Source organism: Liolophura sinensis, chromosome 8 (genome assembly GCF_032854445.1).
Source record: "Liolophura sinensis isolate JHLJ2023 chromosome 8, CUHK_Ljap_v2, whole genome shotgun sequence".
In the NCBI taxonomy this organism is placed as follows: domain Eukaryota; kingdom Metazoa; phylum Mollusca; class Polyplacophora; order Chitonida; family Chitonidae; genus Liolophura; species Liolophura sinensis.
In genome coordinates, this window is record NC_088302.1 from 144551 (window position 1) to 161373 (window position 16823).

The following is a 16823-nucleotide window of genomic DNA, read 5'->3' on the forward strand; positions in this document are numbered from 1 at the left end:
ATTAGTATGTGAGCAGTCTACAGGTTTGCTAAGTGAGACAGATTAGTGTGTGAGCAGTCTACATGTGTGCCCATATCAGACAGAATAGTGTGTGAGCAGTCTACAGGTATGTCCAGGTCAGACACACTAGTGTGTGAGCAGCCTACATGTGTGCCCAGGTCAGACAGATTAGTGTGTGAGCAGCCTACATGTGTGCCCAGGTCATACTGATTAGTGTGTGAGCAGCCTACATGTGTGCCCAGGTCAGACAGACTAGTGTGTGAGCAGCCTACATGTGTGCCGATCAGACAGATTAGTGTGTGAGCAGCCTACATGTGTGCCGATCAGAGAGACTAGTGTGTGAGCAGCCTACAAGTGTGCCCAGATCAGACAGATTAGTGTGTGAGCAGCCTACAGGTATGTCCAGGTCAGGGAGGCCAGTGTGTAAGCAGCCTACAGGTCTGCCAGATCAGACAGATTAGTGTGTGAGCAGCCTACAGGTCTGCCATGTCAGACAGATGAGTGTGTGAGCAGCCTACAGGTATGTCCAGATCTGAGAGGCTATTGTGTGAGCAGCCTACAAGTCTGCCAGATCAGACAGATTTGTGTGAGAGCAGCCTACAGGTTTGACTGAGTTAGAAAGATTAGTGTGGGAGCAGCCTTTGCTACAGGTTTGCCCGGCTCAGACAGATGAGCAGATCTCCTCTTTAAAGTAATTGCTAAGAAATAGTATTATTTACTGATTGTTTTGATTGATGTTTTATGCCATACTCAAAAATATTTCACTCATACAATGACAGCAAGGGTTATTGGGGAGGAAACCAGGCAAAGTCCGGGGCAAACACACAATCATCTGCAGGTTGTTGGCAGACCTTCCCACATACAACTGGACTTGAACTCACAGTGAAGGCATTTGTGAGAGGCTCCCGCGTCATTGGCATGCTAATCACAGAGGCCACAGCAGCAGTTATTCACTTAATAATCTAAATGTATTTCTTATAGACCAAAACTCAATCTAGTCATCTAGGAAGCAAAATTTAATTTTGTAAAATGAAAATTTCACACAAGAATTTAAGACAGTAAAATTTGTATTAAAACTGTTCATGAATGGCACAAAAATCTGTACAGAGAAAAGACGCAGTGTCAATGAATGACGTCACAGTATCGTCACATTGCTAATGGCGATGTGCCATATAAACACTGCTAATGGCAATGTGCAACATAAACATTGCTAATGCCAATGTGCAATATAAACACTGCTAATGGCAATGTGCAAAATAAATACTGCTAATGGCAATGTGCAAAATAAACACTGCTAATGGCAATATGCAATATAAACATTGCTAATGGCAATGTGCAAAATAAACACTGCTAATGGCAATATGCAAAATAAACATTGCTAATGGCAATGTGCAATATAAACATTGCTAATGGCAATGTGCCAAAAAAATACTGCTAATGGCAATGTGCAAAATAAACATTGCTAATGGCAATGTGTGAAATAAACATGTAAACGTTGCTAATGGTGATGCGCAATACACAAAATATGTCCAGCATAATCGCCACAATGTTAAATGGTAGACAAACTTGGATTTATGGTGGGAGGAAACTGAGCAGTGTCTGGGGAAAATCTCCAGGATGCTGGCAAACCTTCGCATATTCAGGCAAACTTGGAAGGTACACAATACATTCATTTCTGCTTACATGTACAATGTACAAGTCTGTCAGGTTGTCAACCAAGAAATGGCCTAGAAAAGCTTGTAACATATGATGTGTATTTAGAAAATAAAAAAAGCGTTGTGTCCTACTTGTTTGGACCAGCGAGTATAAAACCAGTCCTTGGCACAAGACCCCATGTCACAGACTTCTTCAGATGGAGGCTTGGCATCTTGACAATGGGCTACCGGCAGCTTCTCCTCAGTAGCTCCTACACAAGTTACCTCCCTTGTGCGTTGTCCTAGGCCACAGTTAGTGGAGCACTGAAACGAAGGTCAGGGGCTATCTAACAAACACTTTAGGTAGAAAGATGAATCCACATTATACATCCATATGGCACAAAAACAAAGGAGCCAATATTCAAGTACTTATTATGTCACATAAACATTACAACCATCTCAACAGTTAACCCTTTATTTGTTTTTAACATTTCATTGTTACTATAAACAAGACACCTTCCTTAGGATTTCAGTCCTACATTGCCTTAGACAAGAACAAATCATATATATATATATGTTTTGGGGACAGTCCTCATAAATTGTTTCACCATGATATGGCTGAAATATTGCCGATGTGGCGTTAAGCCACAATCATTCATTCATTCAAATCATTGCTTCAGTTTCAGTTAAAACAATTTAAATGAACAAACACTCACATGGTGGGTGTCTAGCTGTTCTTAATAATGTTTGTCTTGTCAACACACCACACTAACAATTAAAGCAGTACATTAAATACCAAAATCAGATACGAATCAAGTTTGAGTTTTTATCTGAGCTTTCTCACCTTTCAGTTACTTGGTTTAAACAAATGTAATGTGTTAAGGAGTTGAATGTTATGTGGTCTGATTTACGTGGAGTCTATGGGGTCTATACATGAATGAAATTCAAGAGGATTGTCATTTGATCACTGAATAATTTTGCCTTACTTTTGAATAAAGCTTGCAAACAAATGCCAATGAGGGTAAAACAATTGTGCCCGACAAAACCGGCTTTCCCTTTACTGGTCACTTGTACACCTTGGCAGAACACTGACATCAAGCTGACAGCTCACTCTCAAGAATAGGGACAGAGGGATGGGGAAGGCTAATCAGGATGGCATCAATTTGCCGAAAATTATTCAAGTTTAAGAACTATTGGTTTACAAAACAGATTAATTTAATAAAGATAAGTTCCCAATTTTCCAATTTATTTCTAGGAGTATTTGAAGGCAAAGCAAGTATCGCATTCATGTAATCTACTGTAGTCACTTTTACCATAATGACTTCCAAGCCTACCATCACCATAATATGTTGGAAGAGTGTATCAATCACTGGGTAGGGGGCAGCACACGCGATGCTGTTAAAGGCTATATGCAATTCAATAGAAAGTATAAATAATGTTTGCTCAGTTGACAACAAAGTTGGGGCGGTTCCACCTAACTGAAAAGATGAAATGCCTGATTTCTTGATTTCCACTGACTTGAAAACTGTTGACGGAAATCGTGGTTATACATGTAGAAGGACCTGTCATCCGTCAAAGACAAACCAGGTACATTTCATGTGGCACCTTCAGCCCTAGGACAGGTGAGGTTCTGTCCGGTCTCCCTCAATCCACAAGACAACATACATGCATGACGTTTGTCCTAATATTGTTTGCAGTAAATTTAGAATTGCCAGGAAATGTCTACAGTAAATGTAATCCATAAGAGTATTTGTATATACACCAATTATTCTAACTGTATGCTGGAAGATTAGCTCTGTGATTACGTATACTATCACAGCCCTGTCTTGTTCCATAAGCTTATCTTGAACACCTCAGTACTTCCCTTGCTGGCTTCAGTACACTACTATTGGGCAACAAATAATTTGTCTGTCTGTTGTCACAGTTATCTCAGCCATCACTTCCAGGTAGGTGTTCCCATGTGTCATCACGAGTAAACCCACACAAGCATGAAACTATAGCTGAAACTGGATAAATTCCAACACAAAAAGCCATGTTTGAATACATACTCCTTACAGTGAGGGGAATCATGTATACAATTACCACTGCCACTATTAGGCAAGTTAGACCTTTTGACACGCATATTGGCTATTGTTTACGATCAGTCTCACCAGTAATTACCTAGTGGGAACCATAATCAACATTGATCATTAAAATCATTTCTCAAATAAATTAAACAAAACTGAAAAAAAGATTCTTCATAATATGCTAGAAGTGTCAGTAGTTATCCCCCTTGTCTAGGCTTTGAGGGTTTACTCGTGATGACACATGGGAACACCTACCTGGAAGTGATGGCTGAGATAACTGTGACAACAGACAGACAAATTATTTGGTGCCCAGCACTAGCATACTAAAGCCAGCAAGGGAAGTACTGAGGTGTTCAAGGTAAGCTTATGGAACAAGACAGGGCTGTGACAGTACATGTAATCACAGCCCTACAGAGCTACTTGAAGATATGGATGCATTCAGGCGTGGCATGTGATTTCCAGTAAATACATGACCTCTGCTACTATCCCTGATAGAAGTCTCACTCACTTCTTCAAACTTAGATTGAACTGAAGATAGATTTTCACTTGGACAAGAATGACACAAACAACAGAATGTATATGGATTACACTAGAACCGCTACAGGTATTTACTTAGCACACAACAAAAAGCATGATTAAAAATTTTTACAAGGCTTCAAACAAAAGCTGAAGTTAACAGCTTGTACATTAATGTAACCAGCTGAAATTTTAAAGCAGCTTTCCACATAATAAACACTGGTAGGCCTACTTCTGCACATTTTGTTTCACCAAGACTTTGTGTGAGTAGATGCTGACAACTGGTTATAATCTTAAGAACGACGATGAAGACTTTCAAATAGAGGGAGCAGGCCTCATCCGCAAGAGTCCTCAACACCTGCATGGCGCCCTGGGCCACATCCTGTGTCAAAAGGCTGGATATAACAATTCACATTAAATGACAAATATTCTTTATTATGTCTCAAAGATTTTCCAAAATTGCACAGTATAGTACATGTTGTAAGCATTTGACACTGGCTAGTGCAACCCTCCAGTGCTACTGCAGGATCTAAAATGACCTGAGACAAGAGTTTCTGACATAGGCTGGCTTGCATACAGTATGTCCGACCACATATTAATTCTTTTATACTGGGTATCGTTGGGCTCGGGAACATTGTCAAAATATGTACGTGCGAAACTTGAGCTTTCGTGGGAAAGGGTTTAACAAGTGGAGCCATTTTTGTTGTTGTTGTTTCTTCAGATTGTTTCAAGTGTAGACTGATCACCACTTTGCCCATTGCTGTTTTACAGATCTCTGGGTTAAACAAAGATCTTTAAATGTATCACTACACAGTGACTGACCGGTATGGGGATATGTTTGATTCCTTTAATTGCTTAAATGGAATGAGCAAACAAGGGGTGGAGTTTGCATTCGTTTCTTTGGAGAAAAAAAAACCTAAACAAATGCAATTTCTGGCGATGGTCCCTCAGTGGAACTATCAAAGATGTCACCAACATGATTTTCTTGAAATTTTGCCGGTAGCCATTTACAAACTCACACACAATAGATTAAAATATTAAATCTTATAAAATTAAGTTTATCCTGATACCAACATCAGACATATTACACTTTATAAGGGTAATGCTCACCTTGGACCAGTTTTCTGTCTTCCAGGAGGAGCATGGTTTATTGTTACACTGACCATAGGAGACTGGCCTAGTCTGGTCAAGGCACAGGTCTGCTGATACACTGACAGACAGAGTGGAGGAGATTTTCTTACGGCACTCAACTAGGCGAGTTCTGGAGCCCTCTCCACAGGTGGTGCTACATGGCCCCCATCCCTTAGCCAACCATCTGAAGGACAAACAGACTGTTCACATACACATACCATTACCAGCCACCAGACAAACTGACATACATACAGTTAAGACACAAGTACCATTACCAGCCACCTGACACAGAAACAGACAGACACACAGACAGACAAATGCACAGTTAACATAGATGTACCACTACTACCAACCTGACAAACAGACAGACAAATGTAGAGCTAAATGTAATGTACAAGTATCATTACTAGCAACCTGGCAGACAGAGAGACAGAGAAATGCACAGTTAACATATATGTACCAATACCAGCAGCCTGACAGGCAGAAAAACAGACAGACAAATGTTCAGTTAACATACATGTCCCATCACCAGCCATCTGGCCCACAAACGGACACTTCTCATACATGTACCATTACCAGTCACCTCACAGACAAACAGACAAACGCACAAATAACATTACCAGCCAGGTGATGTACAGACAGATAAATTTCGAGTTAACATCATTTTTAGCAAACCTGACAGAATGACAGACAGACAGAAAGACTTACAGTCGACATACATATACCATTTCCAGCCACCTGGCAGACAGACAGTCAACATTAACATATCATTACCAGCCAATTGGTAAATTAACATGACAGTTAACATACATGTACCATTATCAGCCACCTGACAAACAGACAAATGTACAGTTAAAGACAAGATATCATTATCAGCCATCTGACAGACAGACAGACACTTCACATACATGTACCATTACCCGCCATATGACAGACATAAAGACACTTCACATCCTTGTACCATTACAAGCAACCTGACAGACAGACAGACAGAGAAATGTATATTTAAGATACATGTATCATAAATAGCAACCTGACAGACAAACAAGTTAAGACACATGTACCATAACTAGCAACCTCACAGGCAGGCAGACAGACAGACAAATGCACAGTTACATGTACGGGTAGCATACAACTATCATTAGTAGCAGCCAGATTGACAGACAGACAGACAGACAGGCAGGCAAACATACAGTTACATGTAACATACAAGTATCATTACTAGCAACTTGATAAACAAACAGACAGACAGACAGACAAACAGACAGACATATAGACAGACAGGCAAATATACATGTTACATGTGCCATACAAGTATCATTACTACATGTAGCAACCTGACGGGCAGACAGACAGGCAAATGTACACTTACATGTAGCATACAAGTATCAAAACTAGCAGACAGACAGATAAACATTCAGTTAAGATACATGTACCATCACTAGCAGCCTTACAGACAGACGCAACTAATATAAATGTGCCATTCCCAGAACTGTGACAGACAAATGTACAGTTATGTGTAGCACACAAGTATCATTACAAGCAAACAGACAGACAGGTCATACTGCTGATCATTCTGTTGGTGGTCATACTGTTGGTCACACTGCTGGTCATACTGCTGGTCATTCTACTGGTCATACTGTTGGTCATTCTGCTGGTCGTTCTGTTGGTCATACTGCTGGTCATACTGCCGGTCACACTGCTGGTCATACTGTTGGTCACACTACTGGTCACACTGCTGGTCATACCGCCAGTCATACTGCTGATCATACTGTTGGTGGTCACACTTTTGGTCTTTCTGCCTGTCATAATGCTGGTTAGTCTGCTTCTCATACTGCTGGTCATACCGCTGGTCATACCACCGGTCATACTGTTGGTCGTTCTGTTGGTCATACTGCTGGTCTTACTGCCGGTCATACTGCCGGTCATACTGCTGGTCACATTGCCAGTCATTCTGTCGGTCATTTTGTTGGTGGTCATACTGTTGGTCACACTGCTGGTCATACTCTTGGTCATTCTACTGGTCATACTGCCAGTCATACTGCTGGTTATACTGCTGGTCACATTGCCGGTCATTCTGTCGGTCATTCTGTCGGTCATTCTGCTGGTCATACTGTTGGTGGTCACACTTTTGGTCATTCTGCCTGTCATAATGCTGGTTAGTCTGCTGGTCATACTGCTGGTCATACTGCTGGTCATACCGCCGGTCATACTGCTGGTCGTTCTGTTGGTCATACTGTTGGTCATTCTGCTGGTCTTACTGCTGGTCATACTGCCGGTCATACTGCTGGTCACATTGCCGGTCATTCTGCTGGTCATTCTGCCGGTCATCCTGCCGGTCATAATGCTGGTCACATTGCCGGTCATACTGCTGGCCATACTGCCGATCATACTGCTGGTCACATTTCCGGTCATACTGCTGGTCATACTGCCGGTCATTCTGCTGGTCAAATTGCCGGTCATTCTGCTGGTCACACTGCCGGTCATTCTGCTGGTCATACTGCCGGTCATACTGTTGGTCATACTGCCGGTCATACTGCTGGTCACATTGCCGGTCATTTTGTTGGTTATACTGCCGGTCATACTGCTGGTCACATTGCCCGTCACACTGCTGGTCATACTGCTGGTCACATTGCCGGTCGTACTGCTGGTCATACTGCCGGTCATTCTGCTGGTCACATTGCCGGTCATTCTGCTGGTCATACTGCCGGTCATACTGTTGGTCATACTGCCGGTCATACTGCTGGTCACATTGCCGGTCATACTGCTGGTCATACTGCCGGTCATACTGCTGGTCATACTGCTGGACACATTGCTGGTCATTCTGCTGGTCATACTGCTGGTCATACTGCCGGTCATACTGCTGGTCATACTGCTGGTCATACTGCTGGTCACATTGCCGGTCATACTGCAGGTCATACTGTTGGTCATTCTGTTGGTGGTCAAACTGTTGGTCATTCTGTCAGTCATTCTGCTGGTCATCCTGTCGGTCATTCTGCTGGGCGTTCTGTTGATCATACTGCTGGTCATTCTACTGGTCATTCTGTTGGTCATTCTACTGGTCACACGGCTGGTCATAATGCTGGTCATAATGCTGGTCATACTGTCGGTCATTCTGCTGGTCGTTCTGTTAGTCATACTGCTGGTCATTCTGTTGGTCGTTCTGTTGGTCATACTACTGGTCATTCTGTTGGTCATACTGCTGGTCATTCTATCGGTGGTCACACTGCTGGTCATACTGCTGGTCACATTGCCAGTCATTCTGCTGGTCATTCGGTTGGTGTTCATAGTGCTGGTCAGTCTGCTGGTCACACTGCCGGTCATTCTGTTGGTCATACTGCTGGTCATTCTACTGGTCATACTGTTGGTCATTCTGCTAGTCGTTCTGCTGGTCATACTGCCGGTCACACTGCTGGTCACACTGCTGGCCATAATAATGGTCACTCTACTGGTCATACTGTTGGTCATTCTGCTGGTCATTCTGCTGGTCTTACTGCCAGTCACACTGCTGGTCATAATAACTGTCATTCTACTGGTCATACTGTTGGTCATTCTGCTGGTCGTTCTGTTGGTGGTCATACTGCTGGTCATTCTGCTGGTCATTCGGTTGGTGGTCATAGTGCTGGTCAGTCTGCTGGTCATTCTGCTAGTCGTTCTGCTGGTCATACTGCTGGTCATTCTACTGGTCATACTGTTGGTCATTCTGCTAGTCGTTCTGCTGGTCATACTGCCGGTCACACTGCTGGTCACACTGCTGGCCATAATAATGGTCACTCTACTGGTCATACTGTTGGTCATTCTGCTGGTCATTTTGCTGGTCTTACTGCCAGTCACACTGCTGGTCATAATAACGGTCATTCTACTGGTCATACTGTTGGTCATACTGCTGGTCGTTCTGTTGGTGGTCATACTGTTGGTCATTCTGCTGGTCGTTCTGTTGGTGGTCATACTGCTGGTCATACTGCCAGTCATTCTGTATATGGGGCACTGATAGTATGAAATCGTACATCAGAATCACAAAAACATTCCCTTATGACAGAGAAGTGAAAACCAACATGTACATACTGTGGGGGGCAGGGCTGACTGTTACAGACAACAATGTTGGATGGAGGTCTGCTTTTGCCCACACAGTTCTCATCAGTCACCACTGCCTCAGACTGCCCCTTCACGCACACTACATTTGTCTCTTGTGTTCCTGTAAAAAAATAAACAATTCCGCATAAAAAGTAATGCCACCTGAACTTTGTACACCCCTACCCTTACACACCCTACCCCATAACACACCTTCCTACCCCATGATACACCCTCCTACCCAAAAACACACCTTTCACACTATCCTACCCCATGACTCACCTTCAAACTCTTTGACACACCCACCACACCCTCTTACCCATGACACACCCTCCACATACCCTACCCCAAGGCACACCTTCCCCACCAATTACCTCATGACACACCCTGCTACCCCATGACACATCCTCCAGACTCCTACTCTATGACACACCTTATCCCATGACACACCCCATCCTATGGAACCCTATTGTTCATGACAACCTCCTACCCCATGACACTAATCTCCCACCCAGAGACACACCCTCTACACTCTCCACTCATTCTACCCCAAGGCACACACTCCATATCCCTTAACTCATGACACACCCTTCCCCATGACGCACATTCCTACCATATGATACACCTTCCATACCCTTTACTCCATCACACACCCTCCATAATTCTACTTTATGACACACCCCACCCCATAACACACCAGCCTCACACCTCTACCCTGTGACACACCAGCCACACCCACCCTACTCCATAACACACCAGCCTCACACCTCTACCCTGTGACACACCAGCCACACCCACCCTACTCCATAACACACCAGCCTCACACCTCTACCCTGTGACAAACCAAGCACAACCACTCTACTCCATAACACACCAGCCTCACACCCCCTAATCCATAACACGCCAGCCACACACCCCTACTCACTGACACACCAGCCACACCCACCCTACTCCATAACACACCAGCCTCACACCTCTACCCTGTGACACACCAGCCACACCCACCCTACTCCATAACACACCAGCCACACACCCCCTACTCCATAACACACCAGCCACACCCACCCTACTCCATAACACACCAGCCTCACACCTCTACCCTGTGACACACCAGCCACACCCACCCTACTCCATAACACACCAGCCACACACCCCCTACTCCATAACATACCAGCCTCGCACCTCTACCCTGAGACACACCAGGCACACCCACCCTACTCCATAACACACCAGCCTCACACCTCTACCCTGTGACACACCCACCCTACTCCATAACACACCAGCCGCCCCCTATTCAATGACACACCAGCCACACACCTCGTACTCTGTGACACACCAGCCACATCCCCTACCCCATAACACGCCAGCCACACACCCCTACTCACTGACACACCAGCAATTCCCCCCCACATACCGAGACACACCACACCCCCCTACTCAATGACACACCAGCCCCCCCCCCTCCACACATGCCAAGACACACCAGTCACACCCCTACTCAATGACACACCAGCCACTCCTCCCCCCACATACCAAGACACACCGGTCTCACCCCTACTCAATGACACACCAGCCATCCCTCCCCCACATGCCAAGACACACCAGTCACACCCCTTACTCCATGACACACCAGCCACACCCCATACTCCATGCCACACCTGCCACACACCCTTGCTCTGTGATGCACCAGCCATCCCCCTTCCCCCCAACAATACCACAACGCACCGCTGCCCCCCCCCAACCCCACCCCACCGTGCTAATCCATAACACACCAGCCAAACACTCAGAGTGGCCAGACAGACTGACAGACGAAGACAGTTCAATACTCCCAGTAAGCATGTACAAAAGAGTGGGCAGACAGACTGACAGATGACAGTTCAATACTCCCAGTAAGCATGTTGAAGAGAGTAAAAGGTCAAACTGACAGATAAAGACATTTCAATACTCCCAGTAAGCATACTAAAGAGAGTGAAAGGTTAAAGTGACAGATGAAGATAGTTCACTACTTCCAGTAAACATGTACAAAAGAGTGGGCAGACAGACTGACAGACAAAGACAGTTCAACGCTCAGTAAGCATGTAGACGAGAGACCTGACAGATAAAGACAGTTCAATATCCCAGTAAGCATGTACAAAAGCGTGGGCAAATGGACTGACAGATAAAGACACTCCATACTTCCAGTAAGCATGTACAAAAGGGTGGGCAGACAGACTGACAGTTCAATACTCTCAGTAAGAATATACATTTACAAGACAGCTAAACAGACGACCGAGAAGAAAGAAGCAACAGGAAGGCCAGATAGTGAGTGACATATTCATTTATGACTACAATGGCAAATGTTTCATGTAATATATGTGTATATACATGTAAAACAATAAAAATACCAATCAAATATAATATACCATACAAGAATATATTAAACTATAAATCACATATTTTAATATTTTATAATGCAAATTCTACACCAAAGTAGTTCATCAATACAGAGGTGGCTGAAAAATGATCTTAAAATATGGTCTTTCTGATTGAACAAACAGTTCAAAGAGCCTAGCTCATAAGCAAATCCTTTGCTTTTGTAAATGTTTAGCCTCTCCAAACAGTGTTCAAATACCGAATATAGAGAACAGGTGTCAGACTGCTATCATGGCTGCATGACTGAGGGGTGCTGCCAGTTTATCTACTCCCTAGTCAAGTGCCCTTTATAGAATAGCCCTGGTTTTATACTTAACTAAACATCAGTGAAGTTCAATCATGTTTGCTTTGTATTGTACAGGTTTCACAGTCCATGTAGAGTGCTCAGCTTTCAGTTCTACAGTCCTCAGTAATTACAGCCACATACTTTACATACACACACCCTACGGTACCTATCTTGTCACCTTTCACAACTACAGAGGCCCAGGGTAATGAGCAGATCTTTCATGCCTTCCACCTTCATGCCAGTTTGGAAGGCTTTAATTTTTAGGGTATGTGACTGGAAACCATGAGCACATGATGCTGAATTTTCAACTAGGTAGAGAGGACTTCCCAACCTCCAGAACATGATGCTGAACATTGTTTAAATCATCAATTACATGTAGCTAGTGTGGACGTCCCAACCTCCAGAACATGATGCTGAACATTGCTTAAATCATCAATTACATGTAGCTAGTGAGGACATCCCAACCTCCAGAACATGATGCTGAACATTGCTTAAATCATCAATTAGGTAAAGAGGATGTCCCAACCTTCAGCACATGATGATGAACATTGCTTAAATCATCAATTACATGTAGCTAGTGAGGACATCCCAACCTCCAGAACATGATGCTGAACACTGCTTAGTCATCAATTAGGTAAAGAGGATGTCCCAACCTCCAGCACATTATGCTGAACATTGTTTAAATCATCAATTACATGTAGCTAGTGTGGACGTCCCAACCTCCAGAACATGATGCTGAACATTGCTTAAATCATCACTTACATGTAGCTAGTGTGGACTTCCCAACCTCCAGAACATGATGCTGAACATTGCTTAAATCATCACTTACATGTAGCTAGTGTGGACTTCCCAACCTCCAGAACATGATGCTGAACATTGCTTAAATCAACAATTACATGTAGCTAGTGTGGACGTCCCAACCTTCAGCACATGATGATGAACATTGCTTAAATCAACAATTACATGTAGCTAGTGAGGACGTCCCTACCTCCAGCACATGATGCTGAACATTGCTTAAATCATCAATTACATGTAGCTAGTGAGGACGTCCCTACCTCCAGCACATGATGCTGAACACTGCTTAAATCATCACTTACATGTAGCTAGTGAGGACGTCCCTACCTCCAGCACATGATGCTGAACACTGCTTAGTCATCAATTAGGTAGAGAGGACTTCCCAACCTCCAGCACATGATGCTGAACATTGTTTAAATCATCAATTACATGTAGCTAGTGAGGACGTCCCAACCTCCAGCACATGATGCTGAACACTGCTTAAATCATCACTTACATGTAGCTAGTGCAGACGTCCCTACTGTACCTCCACCACATGATGCTGAACATTGCTTAAATCATTAATTAGCCACTGTGGATGTAGATACCTTCAGCACATGATGATGAACATTGCTTAAATCATCAATTACAAGTAGCTAGTGCAGACGTCCCTACTGTACCTCCACCACATGATGCTGAACATTGCTTAAATCATCAATTAGGTAAAGAGGATGTCCCAACCTTCAGCACATGATGATGAACATTGCTTAAATCAACAATTACATGTAGCTAGTGAGGACGTCCCAACCTCCAGAACATGATGCTGAACACTGCTTAAATCATCAATTACATGTAGCTAGTGAGGACGTCCCAACCTCCAGAACATGATGCTGAACATTGCTTAAATCATCACTAACATGTAGCTAGTGAGGACGTCCCAACCTCCAGAACATGATGCTGAACATTGTTTAAATCAACAATTACATGTAGCTAGTGAGGACGTCCCTACCTCCAGCACATGATGCTGAACACTGCTTAAATCAACAATTACATGTAGCTAGTGAGGACATCCCAACCTGCAGCACATGATGCTGAACATTGCTTAAATCATCACTTACATGTAGCTAGTGAGGACATCCCAACCTCCAGAACATGATGCTGAACATTGCTTAAATCATCACTTACATGTAGCTAGTGAGGACGTCCCAACCTCCAGAACATGATGCTGAACATTGTTTAAATCAACAATTACATGTAGCTAGTGAGGACGTCCCTACCTCCAGCACATGATGCTGAACACTGCTTAAATCAACAATTACATGTAGCTAGTGAGGACATCCCAACCTGCAGCACATGATGCTGAACATTGCTTAAATCAACAATTACATGTAGCTAGTGAGGACGTCCCTACCTCCAGCACATGATGCTGAACATTGCTTAAATCAACATTACATGTAGCTAGTGAGGACATCCCAACCTTCAGCACATGATGATGAACATTGCTTAAATCAACAATTACATGTAGCTAGTGAGGACGTCCCTACCTCCAGCACATGATGCTGAACACTGCTTAAATCATCAATTACATGTAGCTAGTGCAGACGTCCCTACTGAACCTCCACCACATGATGCTGAACATTACTTAAATCATCAATTAGGTAAAGAGGATGTCCCAACCTTCAGCACATGATGATGAACATTGCTTAAATCAACAATTACATGTAGCTAGTGAGGACATCCCAACCTCCAGCACATGATGCTGAACATTGCTTAAATCATCAATTACATGTAGCTAGTGAGGACGTCCCAACCTCCAGCACATGATGCTGATCATTCCTTCAATTATCAATTACATGTAGCTAGTTAGGACGTCCCAACCTCCAGCACATGATGCTGAACATTGCTTAACTCAACAATTAGCTGGTTTGGCCATCCCAACCTGCAGCACATGATGCTGAACATTGCTTAAATCATCAATTACATGTAGCTAGTGAGGACGTCCCAACCTCCAGCACATTATGCGGAACATCGTTTAAATCATCAATTACATGTAGCTAGTGAGGACGTCCCAACCTCCAGCACATGATGCTGATCATTCCTTCAATTATCAATTACATGTAGCTAGTGAGGACGTCCCAACCTCCAGCACATTATGTGGAACATCGTTTAAATCATCAATTACATGTAGCTAGTGTGGACGTCCCAACCTCCAGCACATGATGCTGAACATTGCTTAAATCAACAATTACATGTAGCTAATGAGGACGTCCCTACCTGCAGCACATGATGCTGAACATTGCTTAAATCATCAATTACATGTAGCTAATGTGGACGTCCCTACCTGCAGCACATGATGCTGAACATTGCTTAAATCATCAATTAGCTAGTGTGGATGTCCCTACCTCCAGCACATGATGCTGTACACTGCTTAAATCCAGCAATCTTCCAGGTGTACTCAATGCGGGCACCAGCAGATGATTGAGGGTTGAGGGCATCATCTATGAACGGCTGCCCTTTGGATTTTGCTCCTGGCTGAGACACATTGTTTGTGTCTGATGAAGAACTTTGTGAAGGGTAGTTGTTGATCTTAAGGGCCTGCCTGCCTGGTGATTGCGGGGGTATGTACCGTAGGGGTTGGTAGCGTCCTGGAATCAAACCCCTATTATCATGTCTGTGGGCGAGTCGTTGTTGATGTGTTTGATATGGTGGGATATAATGAGGCTGCCGGCCGTATTGCAATGCACGCACATCAGACCCTTGATACGCCTGGCTCGATGTCCTATGTGTGGAGCCTCCAGAGTGACTGTGGGCAAAAGTGGAGTGTCTATTGCCAAACACCGAATGCCTGTTGCTACCTGAAGAGTGTCTGTTGCCACCTTCGAAGCGCCTAGTATTGCCAAGGGCATGCCTTATGCCACTTGATTGATGATGCCTTGCTCCTGTAGATGCTGGCAAGTATGTGTTGTGGCTGTGGCTGGCATATTTAGAGTGACCTGAAGGATCACCAGACTGATGTTGATTAGATTGACGACCCGAATGATGTCGGTATGTGGTGGAACCCGCCAGATGGAGAGCCTGTGACCCATAACTTGGTGAGTGCTGAGACTGGGGGTGGGAATCGATCTTCTCTGGGGCAGACAACTGTTGAATCTGAGGTGTCCTGACTGGCTCTGCTGTCTGACCTTCCTGGTGTCTCCTATGACCTTTCCTATGGTTACCATGGTGATGTCGTCTACTGTGTTGCTGTTGTTGGAAACCTGCCTGGTTTCTTCTGGGGTTCGATTTCTCTGTTCTTGAGATAGACAACATATCTGCCATGACTTTGTCTACCATGCCTAGCGGCACTGTAAAGCTATAATGGATGCCCGGGTTCTTCTGGTAAGCCAGAAGCTGAAAGACACAAACCCAATGTTTTATTGAGACAAAGTTGCTCCCAATTTTAGTATAGAGACATGAGTGGCATGACTGACACCAGAGGCTGATTTGGAAGTTCCATCAACTTCCTTCCCTTGAAAATAAGCTTAAGCACCAAAAGTACTCATAAAATGCACATATACATGAGAGAAATTTGAGGTCAATGTGTATCAAAGGAATTTCATCTCTGTATAATTTTTTTATGATCTGTCCATATGATGACAGTCAAAAGCATCATTTCTGAAATATCACTGCCGCTATTAGACTGAGTTGGAGCATGCAGCCACATACAAAGATGCGCACGCTGTACATGCAGTGTATGCAAAAGCCAGCCACATACAAAGATGTGCACTCTGTACATGTAGTGTATGCAAATGCCAGCCACATAGCGATGCACACACTGTACATGCAGTGTATGCAAAAGCCTGCAGCATTCCAAGACGCACACACTGTACATGTAGTGTATACAAAAGCCAGCCACATACAAAGATGTGCACTCTGTACATGCAGTGTATGCAA

General features: G+C 43.9%; 1 protein-coding gene across 3 annotated transcripts in view; it reads right to left on the reverse strand.

Annotated features, from left to right (window-relative positions):
- The window catches only part of LOC135472947 (thrombospondin type-1 domain-containing protein 4-like), a 166560-nt gene that overhangs the window by 10710 nt on the left and 139027 nt on the right, over window positions 1-16823 (reverse strand). For all 3 annotated transcript variants that reach the window (XM_064752688.1, XM_064752689.1, XM_064752690.1), the window contains 4 exons: window positions 15293-16280; window positions 9413-9542; window positions 5327-5531; window positions 1788-1958 (listed from right to left, as the gene is read on the reverse strand). In XM_064752688.1, the coding sequence (XP_064608758.1) occupies window positions 1788-1958; window positions 5327-5531; window positions 9413-9542; window positions 15293-16280 (1494 nt within the window). The remainder of the gene's footprint in view (window positions 1-1787; window positions 1959-5326; window positions 5532-9412; window positions 9543-15292; window positions 16281-16823) is intronic.